This window comes from Mytilus trossulus, chromosome 1 (assembly GCF_036588685.1).
Source record: "Mytilus trossulus isolate FHL-02 chromosome 1, PNRI_Mtr1.1.1.hap1, whole genome shotgun sequence".
In the NCBI taxonomy this organism is placed as follows: Eukaryota; Metazoa; Mollusca; class Bivalvia; order Mytilida; family Mytilidae; genus Mytilus; species Mytilus trossulus.
This window is the reverse complement of record NC_086373.1, coordinates 72,779,701-72,806,568: the sequence shown is the minus strand read 5'-3', so window position 1 is coordinate 72,806,568 and position 26,868 is coordinate 72,779,701. Positions and strand designations below refer to the sequence as shown.

At 31.1% G+C, this 26,868-nt stretch overlaps 1 protein-coding gene across 2 annotated transcripts; it reads right to left on the bottom strand.

The window, feature by feature from the left end:
• Positions 1–1,031: 1,031 nt before the first annotated feature.
• On the bottom strand, positions 1,032–18,955 carry LOC134684286 (voltage-gated purine nucleotide uniporter SLC17A9-like). 2 transcript variants are annotated; one of them, XM_063543580.1, is made up of 12 exons: positions 18,766–18,955; positions 15,664–15,790; positions 15,041–15,260; positions 12,133–12,232; positions 10,779–10,852; positions 10,202–10,367; positions 9,478–9,574; positions 6,743–6,830; positions 6,345–6,379; positions 5,774–5,945; positions 5,352–5,381; positions 1,032–4,172 (listed from the first exon to the last, which is right to left on the bottom strand). In XM_063543580.1, the coding sequence occupies exons 1-12, from the start codon at positions 18,825–18,827 to the stop codon at positions 4,033–4,035; spliced, it is 1,311 nt and encodes a 436-aa protein (XP_063399650.1). In that variant the 5' UTR covers positions 18,828–18,955; the 3' UTR covers positions 1,032–4,032. The 2 variants fall into 2 exon arrangements, with proteins under 2 accessions (XP_063399650.1, XP_063399644.1); XM_063543574.1 differs by lacking the exon at positions 9,478–9,574 and adding an exon at positions 9,231–9,327.
• Between the last annotated feature and the right edge of the window lie 7,913 nt (positions 18,956–26,868).

Here is a 26,868-nt window from a genome sequence, read left to right as displayed (position 1 = left end):
AATTAACTTCTGGATACTATCTTATGATCATAAACAAGCTTTTGTCCAAGTTTGGTACAAACAAAGGATAGTTTAAGAAAGTTATTAAAATTCTAAAAACTTTAACCACAGAGTGAATGTAATGTTTCCCCGCAGAAAAAACTAAGTCCATTTATAAGTAAAATACGGAAAAAATGGAATTTTATTTTTACAACTTTTCTTCTGGATACTTTCTTATGATCATACACAAGCTTCTGTCCAAGTTTGGTAGAAATCCAGTGTAGTTTAAGAAAGTTATTAAAATTTCAAAAACTTTAACCACAGAGTGAATATTTGTGGACGCCGCCGACGACGACGCCGACGGAAAGTAGGATCGCTTAGTCTCGCTTTTTCGACTAAAGTCGAAGGCTCGACAAAAAGAGTTGCAATGAATATAGAATATATCGGATGAGACTAGGACCAACTTCTTTGACAAGTATTTTCACATGATTTTAGTAATCGTTCTTGTTTTGGGAAAATAATGAGACATCTCTTATCATCAACCTACGGCCAAATCATTTTTTAAAACAGCAATTATGTTTAGATTGAAGTACACATTGATATTATGTGAATAAAACAAAGATTTTCTTTAAAGTGTAAGATCAAAAATCGCTCAAGCCCGCTTGGTTAGTACCTATATCCGCTGTACGATGATACACGGTGGTAATTAAACATTACTTCCTTTCAAAATTGCACATTCAAAAATAAAAACAAAAAACATAGAAAATGAAATTATGGAGTTTAATATTTGGTTAAATATTAGAGACAACAATAACGATTCAGGGTGTATGGTTATCAAAACCAGTCATACAAGGTTATCAAATGGTGTTCAGTAAGGAAGGTAGTAGAAAATTCTGATTTTACATGATCTGACAAGTATTACAAATATTTGATATACTGGAAATCGTGTGTACTGTGGTTTGAAACGATGACAGTCTGTCGGAAGGGGACGATAAATAACTGACATATGTTAAGAGAGAGCCATATCTCTTGCACGTAAGACACCCTACAAAGCAGCACTCACAAACAAAGTGGAAAGAGATTATATAAGTTGAAATAACTTTTTCCCAATCTACTATAAATAAATATGTTTAAACTAAAACTTTCTTGAAATGAGAAAAAATATTCTGCAATTCAAACCAACTCATTTACAGTGCAATCAAATAGTACACTGCTTTAATTGGTATGTAAACAATTTAATGTATAAGCAGGCACAAAATAAATCTAATCATTTGATTGTTTGGAACTTTTTATGTTGAAGTATTTGGCAACAGATATTTTAATCTTTACAAATTCTGAGGATACGATACACAGACATAAATAAATGTATCTGAATGATGATAAAATACATGTAACAATAAAACATACAGTTCCCTCATATAACATTACTTAACCCAACTCAAGATTTCATCATATTTTAAAAGCAACTACAACCCTAAACGAACAATGGCAATGCATATCTAAAATAATCTTGTTAAAATTGAATTAATTAATATTCAAATGAATTATTTAGTACAAAAGTAAAACTGATTAGATGTTATATATTGTATGGTTTTGCAAAGTATACATTAGACATGTGTAGTTGCTTTTTATAAGGATAAATACCAACATATTACATATTACAGTATTACAGTTCCATTTAAATGTAATGGACTACAAATTACCAAAAGTTCTAAATAAATAAATTCACAATAAATAATCACTGATGTTGAAATTATTGACTTTGTCATTATTTCAAAGAAAACAAAAGTAGAATATTAAGTAAATTATCTAATGACTCAATAACAAACCAAGAGACAACTCCCTTGTCAAGTCTAACATATGGAATTCAAGGGAGATAATCCAAATTCACTCCCTTTTTAACTTCAGGTCAAATATTGATAGTCAAAAACATCCTATCTTTGATAGTGAACAAAGTTTCATTGGAAGTTTATTAAACAGCAGTGGCAAGTTACTGTATTGGCAAGTCATTTACTTACTGATTATCTAGCACAAAATATCAAAATATACACCTAAAAGGACATGCATGAAACTTGTCAAATCAGGAGGACATTTTAAAGAAATGGACAAACCAGCATAGGTAGGAAATTATAATTCCCCCTACTTTTCCTACCGGACGAAAATTTTCAATATTATAAATAAAATATAATTTACAATACAGTTACAGATAGCAGTGATAATAAGAAGACAATTCACAAATATGGGACCTAATAATCACCTCTTTAGTTTTATTTGTTGACCATGAATTATAATTGTGATTTTCTGCACTGACACATTAATTAGTAACTTTACATAATTTTAATATATATAATTCTTTTATTACAAAGTCAGATTTTAATCAATTTGTATTTTTGATTCAGAATGCTGGATTACAATACAAGTTATCTATCTTGGTGCATAATATGATAAGACAACGTCGCACACTAAAAAGCAATACGTACACTCTTGATTGTATATTTCCGTAAAAGTCAAAGTTACATTTAATTATTTTTTTTTAATTCATTTCATTCATGTTCTATTTATTTACTATTTTACTGAGAGGTTTTAAATAAAGCAACAAGATTATTTCATTATATTCTTCGCAATCTGTTTATTTAACCTCTTTAAAATATACTCTTTTTATCACATATCAGGTATTTTTTACATCATACTTAATTTTGTCATTTCTATTTTTTAAAGTCATGGTTTTTTAATTACTCTCAAATTTTCAATGATGTGAAGAAAAAAAATCAGGATAATTTTAAACATTTATGACATTTTACTATGTTTTACAATTTGTATTTGTTACATAGATATATATTTGTATATATAGTGTCTCATTAGCCTATCTAGGCTGGGTATTTATCTTATTTTATTATTGTGCAATGTATATTATATAATATGTATAAAAATCTGTAGACAAGTATGTGACACTTTAATAAAATAAATTATTTATTTTATTTTTTTCTATATAATCTACATATAACTGAGTATATCATTTTGTCAGATAAAATAGTATGCATATTTATGATACATGTTTTGTATTTATAATTGGTATTTAACAACAAACAATGAATGACAATAAAAGCACTTATCATTTAAAACCTATATGATCTTTTGCACCATACATATAAAAAAAAAACTTAACATTACTGTACAGCACTGCACCAAATTTATCGATATATGTTATAAACATGTAAATTTTCACTGGTTTGTACATTTTGGTAAAGATCTATACTGTATCAACTTTTTTTCAAACTCACGAAATAGATGTTAACTTTTTTTTATGAATGAAAAAAAGAAATAACATCCTTTTATGAAATTAAAAAAGCTGAAACATTCATTTCCAATGATTATCTCCGATGGAAATAAATATATCACAAACATGCTTCTTGGCAAAAAAAAAAAAGTATACATGATCATTAAATATAAGATAATTAAATTCAAAGAAAAAACAAGAATGTGTCCAGAGTACACAGTTGCCCAATCCGCACTTTCATTTCCTATGTCCAGTGGACCCTGAAAATTGGGTAAAATCTCTAATTTGGCATTAAAAGTAGAAAGATCATATCACAGGGAACACGTGAAATAAGTTTCAAGTTGATTGGACTTCAACTTCATCAGAAACTACCTCTTCCAAAACTTGAAAATGAAGTGGGACAGACAGACAAAGGGACGACCGAACAGACACACAGACTAGAAAACACAATGCCCATAAATAGGGCATAAAAAGTTAAATATTCATCTGTCTTCCTATCTAACGATGATTTTTGTCAAATTGCTTAGTCAATACCAGACATCCATTTAGTCACATTTCTTCAAAGGTCACATCTTCTCAATCTTACAACAATATACATTAAAATTCATTCACAGACATACATTAATAATATCATTAACAATAACAATCTTAATATTGACCAATGGACGGACAACACAGTGATAAGTAAGACCACATGGCAGATTTGATCCCTAATTGGAATGACATATATATAGTACATGAACACATAATTATCACTATAACAGCTATAAATAGATTCATATTATCCGTTTTCCTGTACCGAATAGTAGGTAAACAATACAGCCAAAAATACAAACACCAGCTGTTTGGTTAAATACTGCTGCCCAGCTCTTGGTGGCCTCTAAAATGTGACCTGCCATATATACTCCTACAAAACCTGAAAATAAAATCAACATTTCAATAATTTTATCATAACTCAAGGTGAAACCATGCTAGTGTTTGCATGATTGCTTGAAAATGTCTTAAATATATTATCTATATTAAAATCATTGGTATTATCTATTTCCATTCTATAATTGTAAAACACTTATTTTTCCTAACTTTATACGGTCATTTTGAAATATGTATGGCAACATCAAGTGTATCTCCAGAAACTAATTGGCATGTGATAAAGGAGTAGGTCAAGTAAAACCCCCTTTTGGCCCCAAAATATACTAGTGTAATGTAAACTTGTAGTTATTTATTGGAAAGTAGACTGCATCTGCTACATAAATATGGTCTGCTTTTGACAATACAATGCACATATATTGGGTACTAGCATCATTAAGTCATGCTAAAATGCTGAATTTTCACAATTTCAGCATTTTAGTTTAATTTTCTTTAATGAAAGTGGCCGCATTTGTGCTCATTCTTAATATTGAAATGTAAGTTGTATTTGATGATAATAAATAACATATCTGAAGGTTGAGGATGAACAGGGATGCAGCTACATTCATTTTTGACAAAATCTTTCTTCAGATGAACTCGAAATTTGAGGCCAAAACCGGCCCTTACTCAACATACTCCTTTCTACATAACATTATTCATTTTGAGTTCAATCTAAAGGTTTTATTTAAACGAGCAAAACACCCTTTTTTTTAACAGAAAAATATAACCCTATATCAGGTTATCTTTTATCATCACTGTGCTCATTATTATCACTAATGTGTTTTATGTCCTTGTACAATGCATATAAATGAACAATGACATGCTCCAATAAGGTGTTTCCTTATAACATGTTTCATATAAAAACAACAAAATAGGCACACATGAAAATTTTGTGATATACAATATATATGAATATGATGTAAATAAACTCATCATAGATACCAGGACTAAATTTAGTATATACGCCAGATGGTGTTTCGTTGACAAAAGACTCATCAGTGACGCTCCAATCCAAAAAAGTTAAAAAGGGCAAATAAAGTACGAAGTTGAAGAACATTGAGGACCAAAATTCCTAAAAGTTTTGCCAAATACAGCTAAGGTAATCTATGTCTGAGGTAGAAAAGCCTTAGTATTTCAAAAAAATCAATATTTTTACAGTTAAACAATTTCTGAACTGAAATAAACATACCTGGTATTGCACCTGCCATATTCATTATACCTGTAACAATAATCAAAAAATTTACACAAGCGTTCTGTTCCATTTTGAATGACATAAATGTGGAGTATGTATTAAATAATATAAAATACCTAGTTTCAGGTTTAAAAGATGAAATAAACATATTTCATTGCAAACAAGAATAACTTAATTCCTTTAATTGTCTCTTTTCCACAAAAAATAAACAAATGTATGGTAATAAAATGGCCTGCTTTGCAAAGTAAATTAAAACAACAGAAAGTTGATAAGTCTTTCTTTTCTCTTTCACTCTACAACAAATGGAAGTTTTTAATGACCTTGACTGGCTATACAGTATACAGCCCTTGTATTGTACAGTCGTCTTTCCCTTTAGGTCAACCAGTTAGAAACATTATTGCACCATATTCTGTACTTACCAAACACTGATCCAGCATGTTTGGGTGCTATATCTTGTGGGTTTACTAGTATACCACTATTATGGAAGCCACAACAGGCCACTGCAATGGCCATACAAAATAATGCACCACCAAATGTTGTCATGTATGATAATAATATCAATCCTAAAGCTGTGCCACCTAAGGAAATAGTCTGAAAAATCATGAAATAAGATATACAGATTTAAGAGTGTAGTTGGGCAAGATTTCATATCAACAGGTTGGGTACTTTTAATTTTTTTTTCAGTTACTGCAAACTTCTATAATTCATTGTCATTATCTTTTTTAGAGTTATGATTATGAAAGAGGTGTTAGCTTTTCTTTATTGACTTTTATAATGTGCACTTTTTATGTACTAGCTGGTACCTTTTGTAAGTCAACCACAGGAAATATATAACAGGTAATAAAGAACCATTCAGATTACATGTACAGTCTTGGCTGAGTTGAATTTATAAACGTAAACAATGAACAAGTAGTAAGTAATAGCAACAGCTAACAGAGTTCTTTGAGCCAAAAATAACTGAAGGAAAACTTCAGTGGTTAATATAAATACCTCAATAAATTTTCTTACAAATGTAACTGAATAACCTGGAAAAAAAAAGATATGATTGTCAATGTTCACAGAAAAGATACCTAGCAAATTCTTATGGATATTTTTTCTATTTATTCATATTTACTTTACTATTTTAAACAGCAATAGCATGTAAAAGATTATAGTCCAATTAAAAGCAAATACTGAACACAACAAAAAACTTTTTTGCTTTGTAGCAAATCTAATATATTGTACAGTATTTATTCTACTTCATATTGCAGTTTTGATTTATTACTTTGATCCATAAAAATATTTATTCATTAAGATGATTTTTTTTTACATTTCTGTAGATACAACTAAAGAAACTTTCAAAATCAGATCAATCTTATTTGCAGTTAATATATCCTGGTAAAACAAACCTTTTTCTAGTAAATGATCAGCCAACCAGCCACTAAACACTGAACTAAACATGGACACAATCCATGGTACTACATTAAATACCCATCCCTAAAATGATAATCAACACAGAATGATGCATGGACAAAAGTCATGGTATTACATCAAATTCCCATTCCTACAGTGATTAACACTGAACTAAACATAGACACAATCCATAATAATACATAAAGTACCCATCCCTACAATGATCATTAACACTGAACTAAACATGGACACAGTCCATGGTACATGTATTACATTAAACACCCATCCTCCCTACATTAATTAATACCTTTTTTTTTTATAAATTCATAATAGTGAGGAAAAAAGTCTGTTTAAACAATTTGCTGGAATTTAAGAACACTTTAAACCATGGCATCTCTATACAGCATATCAGTGCTTTTAAAAAAAAGGGAACTGTTTCATATTTCTAAATTACTAAAAGTTATACTGTTTCAATAGTAATAAATATTGTAAATTCAGAAATTATTGCAAGCTTTTTATCAATGCAAATACTGTGGATTCATTTATTTTCATGGATTGAGGGAAACTTGTATTTTCGTGGATATTTGATTTCACGGTTTGGCCAATTTTTGTGTACAATGCCTACAGAAAATTTATAATTCGTTGAACATTTGAATTCATGGTTCACCTGTACCCATGAAACCCACGAAAATTGGTATCCAACAAATAATAATGAATCCACAGTAAGGTAAATATAAATAGTAATGTGTCTCTTTGAAATAAATGATACAAATGAAGATTTTTCTCCTGAAATCACAATAATTAAACCTAGCAGGTTTGTCCATACTTAAAAAATAGCAATAATTAATGCATGCAAGTATTGTGGTGGTGCTCTGACATGACCTCCTACATTTTTAGCTGACCTTGTACTGGGTGTGAACATGGGCCAGATGTGACATACTTTTGTGACATGGTAGTATCATTTGGACAGGATTGGCTGTTACCTTGACCTTTATAGGTTATGAACTTGACTGAAGGTTCAGTATATTGTATCACACATCCTAGAGTTTTGGACATCTCTGTATTGAAGAACTCAGATCAAAACAGCAACTACTGGCTATAGCCAAAAATGTTTATAACATTTATTGATAAGCCTCACTTTGACCTTCCAGATTTTGCCTATGGAATATGGAACCGTGAAATGTGTGTATGAATATGTAAAAGGATGTGACTTCAAGTATTCCTACGCCTACAGTACAAAATTATTAAATACAGCATTTTTCTGGCTTTTCTTTAAAAAAAAGTTTAAAACAATACTTTCTGATAGACAAATAAACCCATTCTGTATGTCAGTCAAATTTTTCAATAACAAACCATAAATCTACTCTATTTTCAGACAGAATAAAAATCATGAAAAGTACAAGAACCTAAGTGGGGGAATATCAATAAAATACATGATTTTGAGAATAAGATTTAAACACAACCCTTAACCAAGCAAAAATATAAGAACCTATATTTGGACTTACTAAGCAGTAACATAACACAAGTATGGACTAACATGAAGAGAATGACAAGACTAACCTAGTAAAAAGTAAAGTTAAAAGATAAAAAGGTATTTCACATACTTCGAGAATCTGAAAACATCTTTTAAAAGAGCTTTTGTAAAACAATAAAATTAATGAAGACATGTCTTGTGAAAGAAAATATAAGACTGCTGAAAAATGGAGTGTTTCATTAGGTTTTAAAATTACATGCATTTCATCTTGTATCTCCCTTCTCAATAGACAATATTTAAATGTTACATTTATAACCACGCAAAAATTAAAGAACAATTTGAAATAATCATGCGTATAAAGTTGCAATTTACAGAATTATATAAATATGCATTCCTATTGTAACAAGTTGTTTCCTTTTCTTTAATAAAGTGCTTATCTTTGACAAGACGGACTTCTTCATTCTTCCAAAATAAAGTGCTTTTCTTTAGCAAGACAGACTCTTCTGTAGCAGGGAGGGCCATGTGGGATATTTCTATATTCATTTATATCACAGCACAAAGGTGTTTTAAATATAATTCATAAAAGGTTGTAAAAGAAGGAGGTAAAAATATTTGCATGAAACAAGTTTCTTATTATTTTGCAAATAGAAAGCAGAGGTAAAGTGAAGACAAAATTCTACAGATTTAAGACTTACATGTATGAATTCTACTTCATAAAGCTAATGTATACATATACAGTTTCATTTCATATTATTTTCAGCAATAACTGCAATGCAATGGAAAGTGCATGAAGAACAAAGGATTTCATTTATCTCTGTTGAAAGGAAGGCAGAGGACTACTAACACCAGAATCATGCATAACTATTCTTTCCAACTTTATGTCAAATGACCATTCCAACAGAAACATTCACCAAATATAAAATAATACATGGTAACTTGTTATTTAATTGTATTTTCATTCCGCATAGCAATAGTTAAGCATGCCTTTCAAAGTGCTAAAGGAGAAATACCTTGGCGTCTGGGAAATTTTCATGAAAATAAGTTGGTAACCATGACAACAGAATATAAAATGCATTATTTTCACAGAAATGTCCAACCATAAGAGACCTGTAAAAATAAATATGATTAAGTATTTTACTTTTGTGCAAATTTAATATGTTACATGTTTTTCTATTATATAACATGAAAAGTGCAAAAATAAACACATGTTTGTGCAAATTTACCTGGTTCTTTTTTAATTACAAGTGCTCTATTTACCTTTGCATTAGGGTAATTCTCATGAAAATAGGTTGGTGCCCATGATAACAGGATGAAGAAGGAATTAGCATGACTAAAATGTCCTACTAATAAACCCCTGTAACACAGAAACAAGTTCATAATAATTGATCTAGATATTTAAAAAAAACATTGATCCATTTTTTCTTCAGGTTAACACTTGGGACAGTAAAGAAAAAAATGGCTTTACTACAATCAATATTTATTTTCAATATGCAAGCATAAATAGAGATTGAAATCAAATCTAAATAAACATAAAATGTTCATGAACATGGAACAATAATGTTTGAAATTACTTTATTCTGATATGTGCACCTAGGAAAAAACTTTTCTGATATTTTTGTCGTAGTTAATATCAGTGTTGCTTGAATGGAGTATGATGGATTTTTTTTTATGTTAACCTGGTCTTTTATCAGACCAAAACATGAATATATCTAATATCATAATATCTCTGACTAAACAATCAACTTAACTAGAAGAAAGTAAGGGGATCAAATGTCCTATGTTAGTATAGGCAACATTACCAGATCATTGATGTTGTATGATTTATGTTGTTGACCTTGAGATTAGACTCACTGTTAGAGGCTGCATTACTAACTGTTTGTACACATTCATGTGAAGGTCATCAATCAAATAAAGTATATTTACTACTGCTAATTAACATACAGAATACTAATAGTTCATAATCAGGTTGTATAGGGCTTACCAAAATGCAGGTTTAACAAATAATGTCAGCCATGGCACTTTCTCCTGGTCTTTTTTTATGGGTTTGTCTGCTAGGTTCTCTGCCATTATGAAGGGCAAATACTTTTTTCTATGCTTTGCTATCAGTATATATCTCATCCCTAACATCCATAAAATGCTACAAACACCTGGAATATTTCCATATTAGAAATTAAATAAAACTTGAAAACAATGAATACATTTATATTTTTTTTTTAAATTCTCTAGCAAACTATAATATGAACTGACAATTGTACATTGCTATATAATCTGTTCCTTTTCAAATGAATGTTATATTCCCTTGAATTTATTAGAAACAAATACTACAATATTTGTTTCAGAGGAAATAATATACCGAAATATTTCATCCATTTGGAAATTAAATCATGAAGGACTTCTATTTTCAATGACACTATTTACAGGTTTATATGAAATTCTAAGATCAATACATAAGCCCTTTAATATCTAAAGCTGAAGTTTAGGTATGGTAGAATTTCTGAAATGAACAATACTGAAATTTTTAATTTTGCAAATATTCATATCCTTATACATGTACATACCAACAAAGTAAAACACACTCTGCCATCCATATCTCTCTAGTAATATTGATCCTATACTTCCACTAATCAGGGTCCTATAACAGAAATACATGTAGTATTTTAAAAAGACGAAAATAGTAAAGCAATTAATAAGCTTCAAATAGCAAGTGATTTAAAAATAAATGTGAAAATACAACAAAACACAAGAAAACATGTATGTTATATGTATAATCCATTTTCTATAAAATATTATTTAAAATGCAAGAGGAATTAGAATTTATTTTTCCCACTTTAGGCAAAAAATATGTAGAAGAGAATGAATATTGTATCAAATATTACAAATTTTTTATGAACATTAAAGTTGAAGGACAACAAAAGTCATATAAACTGATAATTTATAGAATGATAGCCTAAGACTTTATAAAATACAATAAATTACTTTATAATCTGAGGTGCTTATATAATTTCATCAAAGCCTCAAGCCACTATTGTACGGTCATATTAGTATTTGTTCTCTGGATTGGCATGCCACAATTTACACAACTCAAGTTTGAATTTATAAATGTATCTTATGATAAAAAAAAAAAAAAAATTTCAAAAGAAACCATATTTTCTTTAATTCCAAAGATTTCAAAAAATAATTGCCACTCATTGCTTTATTTTACTGAAAGTATCTTTGCAGTAAGAACTTTATCATTGACAATAATAGTATGCCTTCTCATACTTTATTACTGTATACTGAAGGTTTAGCATTGTAAATTTTCCAATTCTGAATTTCTGACAGATAATAATTAATTAATTAAAATACCTCAACCTGCGTATACCTGCATGCATACAATATAGGTACAATATAATTGTTCATGACAAATTAGCTAAAGTTTAATACAATCAAATCTCTTAAAAAAAATGAATTTTATTCTTAAATATTATTTATTTTCTATTTTTAATTGAGGTATACCATCCTTAGAACAATTACTCATATGGTCTTTAGACATGTTATCCCACATACAGAGAAACCCATCAAGTATATTAAGCAAATGCAGATTCTACTAAAGCATCTAGTGTGATACAATATTTGTACACTCTGAGAAGGTAAAATTAAATTTAAAGTTAAAATGTAAAGAGTGGCAAAAGAAATGAATAACACAAGATTGGGTAGCAGAAATGTTTTTTCTCATAATTTTAAGTCAATATGAATGCAAATTTTATCTTTTTTTTTGTAATTTTTTACACAGACAGGTTTCAATGTATTCGAAGGAAATTATTATAGCTGAATGAACCAAAGATGTTAGAATATACATTTATCAACATATTAGTCATGTTTATACATGTAGTTACATGTTTAAATGATCATTGAATAAAACAATAAGATTACCCAAGGTGTGATCCTGAACAGATAAAGCTGTAGGTTAAAGAACGCTCGTGCTCCGAAACTTTTCTTGATATGATGGAACTTACACTAGGATAGTGGAAACCTGTAGAGGGAGATAACTCTGTAATGCTAGCATCAACACCAGTTGTACTTAGTTATTCACAAAGTTTCTGTTATTACTTTAATATATACATTTCACTAAACTCTTTGAGATTTGTCTACATAAATATACTGATGTCAACATTGCTGGTGGTTTTAATCTATGAAATCAAATGCCTAACGTGACGGTACCCAAATTGCACCTATTTTGACAGTTTTTTCACCTACGTTTTTTTATGATCAAGAAAAAAATGTCCATACTGTGTTTATTTTGTAGCCCTATCCTTCTTTATTGTATAAGTACACCAATTTGATTTTTAATCCATATTGAGTCATTAAAAAATGGGTTTGAATCAACTTCCAAACTATCCATGATTCTGTAATGAGGAGTACCCAAATTGCATCCATGCTTAAATTCACATCGTCAAAAGTCTAATAATAAAGTTTAATTTCTTTAAATGTTTTGAACAATTGGATATTAGTCCATGCTTAGTCTACATATTTTACGAAATGGATACTTATAATATATTCTATTTGCTAATTTTAAAAAGATGGCATTTTGATGACGTCTCATGGTGAAGTTTTTGTACATTTTGCTTTTTCAGTAAACAGTCCATCTGTTGATAAATACAGTTATAATAATACTGTGAACGTTTTGTGTATATCTAAATATGTTTACCTATGTTGAAAGACGTGCATAGTATCAAATCATAAAGATACAAATTATTTAGTCCCTAGGAAATCTTGTAAGATTTCCGTTGCTATTTTTTCTAAATAGGTGCAATTTGGGTACCCTTAGGTTAAATATATTTAATGAGTAACCAATTTTATTTTTGTTTATTTGAATTCTATGAATTAGCTTTTCTTTTTACAAAGTTTAAAATTGACGTTTAAAGTAAACTAAGTACAAAATGTAAGGAACTTTGATCTTTTTCTAAAAAAAAAATCCATGGCTACCGTAAATATATTTCTGCAGAAAAATGTGTTTCTGCCAAAGATCAAGATGAAAGAGTTGAGGCATCTGATTTCCTGGAAGGATCTAGTGAGATATATGTGGGTTGTCTGTACAACTATATATATATAATAAAGTAATGGATGAATGCCACCTTTCAGAGGATTCAGAAACTCTATGAATATTAAACATGAGGAGGTAAAAGTCTCATATAAATTTATACAAAAATGGTAACTAAATTGATAAAGTTAAAAATGTGATTAACATCAGTGATCTTCATAAAATTGAGTTAAAATTAATAATTTGAACTGAAAAAGAATAAACAAAAAATATATAGAATGTTGAAACAATAAAAAAAAAAATTGGCTTAAAGATATTTCCCCCAAAATTTAATGGATTTGTTTATCTGTTTACATCATCATTATAGGCATTAAGTACTTGTACTATTTCAAAACAAATTTAATTCAGTATGTACCAGTACTTTGGAAGTTTCGTTTTACTTATAAAAAGTTCTTCTTTCTAATACTGAGGGTCCATAAATTGTGAATGTACAAATACATGAGACTTTTAATTCTTTAAGTATATATAAAAATAGGTACAAATAAATGCAGCTGTACAAAAACTACATTGATATGCAAAGTCCCACACATAAAGGAGAATAAAATGGTATCACCTTAGATTAACCTTAAATACAAGTCATTATATTCATCAAACATTAACCCCTTAACTTCTAGTTAGCTGAGACAAATTGATGAACATCTTTTAGTCTAAAAAGTCTAATTTTAAATGATTCAAACAATTAAAAATAGGAAAATCCTTTAATTAGACATTTTCAGAATCATACTTATTGGCCCCGTATGCCATCTATTGATAAAGATATAGCTTACAAGAAAGTAATGATATACCAAAAAATTCTGAAAGTGGTTTGAAACATACAATCAATTAATCAGAGAAGAGATGCAAAAGTGGGAGAAAAAATCATTAAAATTGCAAAATGTACTTTAATTCAGAGACTTTTAAATACACACATTATAATAAGCCAAATATATTTTGAAGAGCAGATCTTTCAAGATCATACTGGTGACACGATTTATTTGTTTACCACAAAGAGAATTATGCAAATAATAATAAAAGTCAATACATTGTACTATGCAATTTAAAAAAATCTGAAGTCTACCATACAGCGCTCAAAGAAAGGGGTTGAAAACGATAATGTGAGATAATAACTAATTTGTGTAAGCATGGTTAAAGTTTTATCAAAACTTTGCTTATCACCCCACTTTATTGGTGATACCATTTGAGTATTTCCTTTAGCAGTTTACTCAGGTAATATATACCCAAAGTATTGTCCAGCTGCTATTATAGGTGTGTAAAAAGACTTGTGTGGTCCTTCTATAAAATGACCTATCAGACTTGTTACTGAAGGCATATAGAATCCTGTTAAATAAAATAACACCAATTTTTCAAACTTATTCATTTTATTGTGTAAAAAGTAGTTTTCTCCTCAGGTGTTTCTCTAAATGGAAGTTTCAATATCATTTTATCAAAATTCTCCAAAAACAGTTTTTTTTCAATTTAACTGTAAGTTTATATTAGTATATTTACTATCATCATGATCATATGCACTCAAAGTTGTATATTGACAGCAAGAATGTATATATGATATAAATGGAGTTAAAAATGCCAATTGATTTATTGTTTAGTTTAATTTTTGTTCAAGTCTTTAATATGTACCAACAACTTGCCCCTGAACATTAAGAAAACAAGGAACATGCATTATATTTGTATTATTTTGAAACAGACTTATTTTAAGTGATGTAATCTGCAGGAATCAATGATTTAATTTATTATCATCCATACCTTGAAACATTCCCAGTAAAACCCTTGAAAGAACCAATATATGAAGTGTGACATATTTATCGGTAGATAAGTAGGCAAACTGTGGTGTCCAGAAAGTCAGAATTGACCAGAAACATGCTGCTATAGGAACAACAACATCTCCTCCCACTTTGTCACTCAGGTAACCTCCTAAAAACTGGGTCATTGTGTAACCCCAGAAAAAACAACCAAGAATTGAACCCTATAAAATAAAATTATGATAATCCTTTATTTTGAAATATGGTTAACCGATTACCAATTCAGATTTTAATATCCACTATGTTGTACTATTTAACATAATTTCATCAGAGTTTCTTAAATTAAAACCAGGTATTTTTAGAAATTTTTAGAATTAGAAAATTAATCTTAAAGTACTTTTTCTCGATAATCTATTTATTTGTTTAGCCTTGGAATGGAATATAACCTATTCCACATAAGCATATCTTTCAGTAAAACAAAATATAGCATTTGTTTAAAGTTTAAATGAATGATGTTGTTCGTAAAAGGTAATGGCTTTAAACTATATATCAACATGATGATTCTTAGTTTTATGTATATGTATCTGGCCGATTCCGTAAAGTTTATAGAGGAAAGAAATTCTTTACCGACTGTGTTTTGTCCCAGTCAAATTCCTTTGCCATAACTGCCACACATAATGGAGTAACTGTTCGACATGAATATAGTACAGTGCATCCCAAAAATAATCCAAAGGCCCATTGTTTACGTTCAGATCTGGAAAAAAATATACATTCATATTTCATTAATATATATTGCTATCTTTTTCCATGAAACATCTGTGTTTTAAAATGTTACATTAGAGCTTTGGGTTGATTTCTAAGTTCTTCAACTAAAATACCTACCAACAGAACCAAAAGCGGAAACATTACGGTATTTCGATTTCTTTTTTTTTAAAGTTTTTGAATTAAAAAATAAAAAAAAGATAACTTTCGAGTTCGATGCATTTCCGTCAAAAACTTTGGTTTTAGTAAACGTCATTTGTGTGTTTAGGGGCTGCATCAATTTTGTTCTAATGTTGAGCAAGTGGTTGGACAACTACAAAGCTTTATTGCACAATAATTTAGCAAGTTGAATTCTCATAATTGTGGTTCAGCACTGCTGTCATTAGGGAATTGTGATTAAGTACCTACAGAACTAATATTATTTCTAGTTTATCCAGCACAATGAAGATCACTAAGATGCTTGATGAACATTAATCGAGCAGAGATACAGGTGATCCCCTCTTTCTGGTAAATGTCATTATAAAGGCGCGTATAATTGACAATTTTTTCTGATGAAGTATGAACTCGAAAGTGGTCTATTCATTTAGACTTTGTTGAGTGTGTTCCCTTTTTCAGGTATTGCCTGCCTCATATTATCTTATCTATGTGTATGTACCCCAATTTCCTATATTGTAATTTTTCAAAACTCAAATGTATGTTAACAAGTTCTTTGGTTGTTTCAGTTTTATTTCAATGATGACAGTGATATGCATTTTTTTCTTTGTAATGTTCTTTTTTAAGTTCTAAAATGATAGAATTATAGTTATCCCGTACCATTGTAAACTTGTACCAACGTCAACTCGTACCACTGCTAACTCATACCAACTTATTTAAATGCATTTAAATGGTGTTTAATGATGTATGCAATTTATTTTCACTCAATACCTCTCAAATCTGTAAAATGTATATAATTTGAAAGTACAATGACCAATTTGCAGCTAATGTTCCTTGTCTATTGGATAGAAAATACCGTGGCAGATTTGCTTTGTTGTCTCCTTTGACTTTTTTTTAAACTTTTACCGATTATTATTGAATTTAATTTTTAGCAGTTAATCAAAATAATCAAAATGATTTCCAAAATAAAATTCTTAGTTTTTATAAATAACAAGTTACAATAAAATGTAAACATAGCAATCAATTTGTGATCATGGATTACAGCATTAATTAATTCAATTTGGATAATTTGGATATAGATATTCAACTTAAGGTACATTTAAAGTAATGTTTTTTTCTTTCTTCTGGATAATAACTACTTTGAAAGATCAGCTTAAAAAATAAAGCTTTTTAGAAAAACATTCGTATTTTTGTCTATAAAATTTTACAAAAAAAATAGCATAAAATATTCATAATTTTTAATATATATTTGATGGTACGAGTTTGCAGTGGTACGACATCCCAGTGGTACGAGTTAACTTTTTTGGTACGAGTTTCCGTTGGTACGAGTAGGTCGATGCCACTGCTGGTGGACGTTTCGTCCCCGAGGGTATCACCAGCCCAGTAGTCAGCACTTCGGTGTTGACATGAATATCAATTATATGGTCATTTTTATAAATTTTCTGTTTACAAAACTTTGAATTATTCGAAAAACTAAGGATTTTCTTACCCCAGGAGTAGATTACCTTAGCCGTATTTGGCACAACTTTTTGGAATTTTGGGTTCTCAATGCTCTTCAACTTTGTATTTGTTTGGCTTTTTAACTATTTTGATCTGAGCGTCACTGATGAGTCTTATGTAGACGAAACGCGCGTCTGGCGTATAAATTATAATCCTGGTACTTTTGATAACTATTTACACCACTGGGTCGATGCCACTGCTGGTGGACGTTTCGTCCCCGAGGGTATCACCAGCCCAGTAGTCAGCACTTCGGTGTTGACATGAATATCAATTATATGGTCATTTTTATAAATTTTCTGTTTACAAAACTTTGAATTATTCGAAAAACTAAGGATTTTCTTACCCCAGGAGTAGATTACCTTAGCCGTATTTGGCACAACTTTTTGGAATTTTGGGTTCTCAATGCTCTTCAACTTTGTATTTGTTTGGCTTTTTAACTATTTTGATCTGAGCGTCACTGATGAGTCTTATGTAGACGAAACGCGCGTCTGGCGTATAAATTATAATCCTGGTACTTTTGATAACTATTTACACCACTGGGTCGATGCCACTGCTGGTGGACGTTTCGTCCCCGAGGGTATCACCAGCCCAGTAGTCAGCACTTCGGTGTTGACATGAATATCAATTATATGGTCATTTTTATAAATTTTCTGTTTACAAAACTTTGAATTATTCGAAAAACTAAGGATTTTCTTACCCCAGGAGTAGATTACCTTAGCCGTATTTGGCACAACTTTTTGGAATTTTGGGTTCTCAATGCTCTTCAACTTTGTATTTGTTTGGCTTTTTAACTATTTTGATCTGAGCGTCACTGATGAGTCTTATGTAGACGAAACGCGCGTCTGGCGTATAAATTATAATCCTGGTACTTTTGATAACTATTAACTTGCTTCCAAATGATAAAACTATACATCATTTTATATTCAAAGTTGCGACCGAGTCGGAAAAAAAAAATACGAAGAGAGCTGTTGTTGTTTTTTTCTATCACCTGTGTTTTTCTATCACCTGTGGCTTTGTATAGTTTTGCCTTATTTTATATCTTATCTATTAGTATGTACCCCAATTTCCTATATTGTAATTTTTCATAACTCAAATGTATGTAAACAAGTTCTTTGGTTGTTTCAGTTTTATTTCAATGATGACAGTGATATGCATTTTTTTCTTTGTAATGTTCTTTTTTAAGTTCTAAAATGATAAAACTATACGGCATTTTATATTCAAAGTTGCGACCGAGTCGGAAAAAAAACGAAGAGAGCTGTTGTTGTTTTTTCTATCACCTGTGGCTTTGTATAGTTTTGCCTTATCTTAACATACCTTGTCCACAATTTGCCTTCAACAGGCTTTCCGTCATTTTTCTTGTCAATGATTGTCATCATCTTGCTGCTGTTTGTGTTTTTCTTGTCGTCACGTCATCATTTTCAACAAAATCAGAATTTTAATGAATTGTTATCTTTTAGATGCTTTATCCATTATTCCACTTTCTTCAAAGAGTTTACCTGACTTATTTGTAATCGGAAATTTGGAACGGACTGGAGTTGTATTTTTTCCGAAATCTATGCTGTGTGAGCAGTGATACAAATATTTCGGGGTAGGGATAGGTCAGTTTTCGCATCAAATTCTAAATGGTATAACCAATTCGTTGATCGTCATTAAAGTCTATACTATCTTACCTTATTTACCCGGAACCGAAAAAATAGTGTCTGATATCAATTTAAACCTTGAAAATACTGCCAAATAAAGTTTTTCGTCAGTCTTTAGTTTATTCACTAGTAGTGCAGAGTCATTATTCAATCAGGAACATAGTACATAAACTTTTCCAAGCTTAATATAAAGTATATATATACTTAAACAATTTATAAGAAGACACTGAACTTGAAAAGGAGGGGGGGATTGCATATGATACGATTTCAAGTATTTTCCTTTTTATGTGACTATTAGCGGAAAACTTGTTAAAAAACGTTATGTCAGGCTAACTCAAACTTTCAGTTTTTAGTGTCTCAATGGTCAATTTCATATCCATGTTTATAGTCAGTCATATCAACAATCATTTTGATTTAAATCTCAAATAGTTCAAAAGGACGAAACATATATACAAAAAGAGAAATCAATACTCCACGATAACTCGAGAAAAAAAAACCCTGACATTATCATGATAAAATAACGAAAGAAAAAACACAACATATACATAACACAACAAAAAGAAAACTAAAGATTGAGCAACCAATCCCACCAAAATGGGTTGATCTAGCTCAGAATACTGATGCTGCGACAGGACTGGGAACAGTATATCTATAGCATGTTCCTGTGAAGGTTACATTGTAATGTACACAGGCACTTGTTTCTATTAATATGGGGTTTACTATTCATACCCGTACGATTTTTCCTGTAGTAATATAAACTGTTTCACATGTCACACCCGTCGTGCACAGGCACTTGTCTCAAAATTTCCCCCTATTATATATAAAGGTATATAAGGGGGGGGGGGGGGGGGGGGATTCTGAGACGAGTGCCTGTGCCGTCGTGGTACTCCTATAACGTATAAGTTATGTCAAGGCATCACGCGAAAGCCAGTAACCATTTGGTATCTGACTTAAGTTATCTCATGATTAATCCCAAGACATCGCAAATTTTTAACTCTGATACTTGACCGAATATAAAATTTTAAAGTTTGAACAAGATTTCCATGAGAAAAAAAAATAGAAAAGCTTAAGACCGTAACCGCGCAGTATAAACACAATCATTACAGACAAGTTCACCAAACAAAAACACAAAGAGCAACACTATGAGTAATATAAAGTGTTCCGGAAGGGTAATCAGATCCTGGTTCACATGTGAAGGTGACCCACCCATTTCCATCCTTTTTCAATACCCGAGATTGATTGTTCCTAAACGTATAGTGGCAAATAGTACATACGTATTCAGAATAACATGCTGTACATCCAGTGGTAAATATTACATGCATATTCAAGATGACATGCTTCACGTCCACTGGTAAATATTACATGCATATTCAAGATGACATGCTTCACGTCCACTGGTAAATATTTCATGCATATTCAAGATGACATGCTTCTCGTCCACTGGTAAATATTTCATGCATATTCAAGATGACATGCTTCACGTCCACTGGTAAATATTTCATGCATATTCAAGATGATACGCTTCACGTCCGCTGGTAAATATTACATGCATATTCAAGATGACAGGCGCAAAAAAACGCGGCGGGGTTACACACGTTAATGATATCTCAACCCTCCCCTTATACCTTTAGCCAATGTAGAAAAGTAAACGCATAACAATACGCACATTAAAATTCAGTTCAAGAAAAGTCCGAGTCTGATATCAGAAGAATCTGATGTAACCAAAGGAAATAAACAAAATGAGAATAACACACAAATAACTGTAACAACAGACTACTAGCAGTTAACTGACATGCCAGCTTCAGACTTCAATTAAACTGAATGAAAGATTATGATTTCATCATATGAATATCATGCACAATCCTTCCCGTTAGGGGTTTAGTATCATACCATCATAACATATATGAGAAGAACATAACCCGTGTGATGCCAACAACAGTACTGTTTTTTTTTAATAAATGTATTTAGTTCCGATGCAAATACCCTATAAGTGAATCAATATCAACGCTAAAATATGCAATCATTAAGACCTGACAGCAGTATCGTAACTATATCCCTTCTTAATGAAGTCTATTTAAAGGTTTTGTTAGTTTCTGAGGTGAATACTGACATTTTTATGTTTTATAAATAAAGAATATTTCCATAAAAAATGGATGTGAAATATCTGAACGTAACAGAAGTCTGCATGTTGAGCTATATTTACGAATGATAATGATGTCCTTATACCGATGATAAAATTTAGCAAATATTTTGACTAGTTTGTGATATCGGAATCCCTGGTGTAATAATTTTTCAGTAAAACATAAATTTCTCTCGTTAAAATCTAAAACCTTGTTACATACACGAGCGAATCGTACAAGTTGAGATATATGAACACCATAGATGGTGACAAGGGAATGTCACCATCTAATCAAAGAGCAGATTGCTCTGAGGAATACGATTGCCGTTGTTTCATTGACACATGTATACATGTAGCTGGATAATATTGTGTTTTATTTTTGTACTATCAATTCCAAGTTTACTTTCCACAGCAGTCACTGAGACTCAGAGTGAGAGAAAGTAACTAATACATGCATATTCAAGACAACATGCTTGACTTCCAGTGGTAAATATTACATGCATAATCAAGATAACATGCTTTACTTCCAGTGGTAAATATTACATGCAGATTCAGAAAAACATGCGTTACTTTCAGTGGTTAATAGTACATGCATATTCAAGATAACATGCTTTACTTCCAGTAGTAAATACAACATACATATTCAAGATAACATGCTTTACTTTCAGTGGTAAATAGTACATACATATTCAAGATAACATGATTCACATTCAGTGGTAAATATTACATACATATTTTTGATAACATGCTTTACTTCTAGTAGTAAATACAACATGCATATTCAAGATAACATGCTTTACTTCCAGTGATAAATAGTACATACATATTACATGCATATTCAGGATAACATGCTTTACTTCCAGTGGTAAATAGTACATACATATTCAGGATAACATGCGTTCCGTCCAGTGGTAAATATTACATGCATATTCAGGATAACATGCTTTACCTCCAGTGGTAAATGGTACATTCATATTCAAGATAACATGCTTTACATCCAGTGGTAAATATTACATGCATATTCAAGATAACATCCTTTATATCCAGTACATGCATAATAGTACATGCATATTCAGAATAGCATGCTTTACATACAGTGGTAAATATTACATGCATATTCAGGATAACATGACGTACATTTAGTGGTAAATATTAGATGCATATACAGGATAACATCCTTTATGTTCAGTGGTAAATAGTACATACATATTCAGGATAACATGAGTTCCGTCCAGTGGTAAATATTACATGCATATTCAGGATAACATGATGTACATCTAGTGGTAAATATAACATGCATATTCAGGATAACATGCGTTCCGTCCAGTGGTAAATATTACATGCATATTCAGGATAACATGCTTTACTTTTAGTGGTAAATGGTACATTCATATTCAAGATAACATGCTTTACATCCAGTGGTTAATATTACATGCATATTCAGGATAACATCCTTTATATCCAGTACATGCATAATAGTACATGCATATTCAGAATAGCATGCGTTACATACAGTGGTAAATATTACATGCATATTCAGGATAAAAGAGGGACGAAAGATACCAAAGGGACAGTCAAACTAGTAAATCTAAAACAAACTGACAACGCCATGGCTAAAAATGAAAAAGACAAACAGAAAAACAATATTACACATGACACAACATAGAAAACTAAAGAATAAACAACACGAACCCCACCAAAATCTAGGGGTGATCTCAGGTGCTCTGGAAGGGTAAGCAGATCCTGCTCCACATGCGACACCCGTCGTGTTGCTTATGTGATTACAAATCCGGTAAAAAATATAATTCGGTAGGTCAAATTCATGAAAGGGAAGGGGATTGTAGTTACGACATAAGGAACATATCCGATATCATTTGTGAAACGGTTATTCCATAACGGTCAACCAACTCGTGATAACATGAGGTACATCTAGTGGTAAATATTACATGCATATACAGGATAACACCCTTTACGTCCAGTGGTAAATACTTACTTACTAACTTAGTCCTTGTTATGCCTTTTGGCACATAGGGCAAGGACAAGTTGCCGCCACTCCTCTCTGTTTTCTGCTTTTTTCTCAATAGTTCCCCAGGTGTAACCTCTCTCTTTCATCTCTGTTTCTATTGTTCTACGCCATGTTGTTTTTGGTCGTCCTCTCTTCCTTTTTCCCTCTGGTGTCCATCTTAATGAAACTTTGGTCATATCTCCTTGTGGTTTTCTTAGAACATGACCAAGCCATCTCCATCTTTTCTGTAGCAGAGTGGTTTCAATATCTTGGCTTTTTGTTTTCTTATGAAGATCTTCGTTAGTTATTTTGTTTGGCCAGTATATCTTCATGATTCTACGTAGGCAGGTGTTGTGAAAGCTGGATAACCTGTTAATGTCTTTTTCGGTCATTCTCCAGCATTCAGCTCCATAAAGTAAAACTGATGTTACACAGCTGTTATAGATTTTCAGTTTGGTCTTTTTTCTGATTGATGGTGTTTTCCAGATGTTTCTTAGTCTGTGAAAGGCTGATCTTGCCTTGCCAATTCTAGTTTTGATGTCTTGTTCAGCTCCACCTTCTGATGTTACAACACTACCTAGGTAAGTGAAGGACTGTACCAATTCCAGTTGTTCTCCATTTACTTTGATGTCTGGTGTATTAGGCATGTTAACTGTCATTATTTGTGTTTTCTTAGAGTTGATTTTCAAACCAATCATTCCGGCATTCTGTTCTAATCTCTCCGTTTTTTCTTTCATTTGATTTTCAGTATGGAATACTAATGCTAGATCATCTGCATAGTCTATGTCCTCTAGGTTTGAAGTGAGTGTCCACCTTATTCCGTTGTTGGTATTTGACGTTGTTGATTTCATCACCCAGTCGACTGCAATGATAAACAAAAGAGATGACATCACACATCCTTGCCTCACTCCAGATTTTACCAAAAAACTAGTGTCTGGGTCAGAGTCTACAGTGCATTTAAAGTTGTCGTAGAAGGCTTTGATGAGTTGTATTATTTTTTCAGGAATTCCATAGCTTTTTAAGATGGTCCATAATCCAGTGGTAAATAGTACATACATATTCAGGATAACATGCTTTACATCCAGTAGTATATATAGTTTATAGTACTACATTCATATTCAAGATAACATGCTTTACGTCCAGTGGTAAATATTACATGCATATTCAGGATAACATCCTTTATGTCCAGTGGTAAATATTACATGCATATTCAGGATAACATGCTTTACTTCCAGTGGTAAACATAACATTCATATTCAAGATACCATGCTTTATGTCCACTGGTGAATATTACATGCATATTCAAGATAACATGATGAACATCAAGTGGTAAATATATATGCATATTCAAGATAACATGATGAACATCAAGTGGTAAATATATATACATATTCAAGATAACATGATGAACATCAAGTGGTAAATATATATGCATATTCAAGATAACATGATGTACATCTAGTGGTAAATATATATGCATATTCAAGATAACATGATGTACATCTAGTGGTAAATATATATGCATATTCAAGATAACATCCTTTACGTCCAGTAGTAAATAGTACATACATATTCAGGATAACATGCTTTTCTTCTAGTGGTAAATAGTACAAACATATTCTGAATAACATGTTTTTCTTCTAGTGGTAAATAGTACATACATATTCAGGATAACATGCTTTTCTTCTAGTGGTAAATAGTACATACATATTCTGGATAAAATGTTTTTCTTCTAGTGGTAAATAGTACATACATATTCTGGATAACATGCTTTTCTTCTAGTGGTAAATAGTACATACATATTCAGGATAACATGTTTTTCTTCTAGTGGTAAATAGTACATACATATTCTGGATAACATGTTTTTCTTCTAGTGGTAAATAGTACATATATATTCAGGATAACATGCTTTTCTTCTAGTGGTTAATAGTACATACATATTCAGGATACCATGCTTTTCTTCTAGTGGTAAATAGTACAAACATATTCTGGATAACATGTTTTTCTTCTAGTGGTAAATAGTACATACATATTCAGGATAACATGCTTTTCTTCTAGTGGTAAATAGTACATACATATTCTGGATAAAATGTTTTTCTTCTAGTGGTAAATAGTACATACATATTCAGGATAACATGCTTTTCTTCTAGTGGTAAATAGTACATACATATTCTGGATAACATGTTTTTCTTCTAGTGGTAAATAGTACATACATATTCTGGATAACATGCTTTTCTTCTAGTGGTAAATAGTACATACATATTCAGGATACCATGCTTTTCTTCTAGTGGTAAATAGTACATACATATTCTGGATAACATGTTTTTCTTCTAGTGGTAAATAGTACATACATATTCAGGATAACATGCTTTTCTTCTAGTAGTAAATAGTACATACATATTCAGGATAGCATGCTTTTCTTCTAGTAGTAAATAGTACATACATATTCAGGATACCATGCTTTTCTTCTAGTAGTAAATAGTACATACATATTCTGGATAACATGTTTTGCGTACAATGGTAAACATTACATGCACATTCAGGATAACATGTTTTACTTTCTGTAGTATATAGTACTACATACATATTCAGGATAACAGGTTTAACGTCTTTTGGTAAATATTACATGAAAATTTAAGTTAATAAACATAATTTTATATTTGGGAGTAGTATCAAAGGCTGGTCAGCACCATGACAGGCAAAGGTGTCTGGGTAGGTTGACATTTATTCCTGTGCAGGACTACCTTCTGCATTGTTGGTCCCAAGACCAGACTATCTTGTCAGTCTAGCACAAAGCAGGGTTCATGTTCATATCACATTAACATGTTCTCATCTTGAATATTCATTTACAGTGGCAGATCCAGACTTTTTTTATAAGTGGGAGCCCACTGACTTCCGAAGAGGGGACCAACTCCAGTCATGCTTCAGTGGTTCCCTATATTATCAACCACTTTTTATACATGCAAAATGGTGCATAAGGAAACATTGTTGGGCTACAGCTTGTTTCTATACTATATGATAGATTATGCCATTAAGCATAAGATTGATCTTTTAGACTATTTTCAAAATATAAATTAAACACTAAGTGTTTTAGTACATGAACATAAAGTATCACGGGTGGATTTAACCATTTTTAAAAGGGCTGTTCAAACCATGTCTCCATTCAAAAGCATTGATTGTAAAAAAGAGAACCTACCACACTGGATACGCCACTGATCTTAAACATACTACAGTAGCACAGTACCATTGCAGGCCCAGATCCAGGGGGGTTCCAGGGTTGGAATCCCCCTTTTTTTGGATGATCAATGCATTTGAATGGGAACATGTAGTTTGAACAACCCTTTGTCCTGGGTTAGGAACCCCCTTTTTAAAATGGCTGGATGTGCATTGTGTTACACATGATTTATATACCAAGAAAACCTTGATTTCAAAGTTATGTTGTGATATTAAAAGAATTTGTAGGAATGCCACCACAATGAGTTTCTCAAAGAGAATTCTAAATTTCAGTGATAACCCTCAGATGACACTAGTTTTATCCCCAATTATGGCCCTTCCACCTGAAATCTTTACCTGAGGAGAGAAATACACAGGACTTATGTCACTAATGAGCGAAATGAATCAACAGATGCCCATCAGATGATTAATATGATTTA

Excerpts from the sequence above, each read along its gene's own strand:
- LOC134684286 (XM_063543580.1), bottom strand. The coding sequence starts at position 18,827 with ATGATGACAATCATTGACAAGAAAAATGACGGAAAGCCTGTTGAAGGC. Across the intron at positions 10,368-10,778 it reads GAGTGTGTTTTACTTTGTTG|GTGTTTGTAGCATTTTATGG; the intron begins GTATGTACATGT and ends GAAATATTCCAG. Across the intron at positions 4,173-5,351 it reads TATGGCAGGTGCAATACCAG|GTTTTGTAGGAGTATATATG; the intron begins GTATGTTTATTT and ends TTTTATTTTCAG.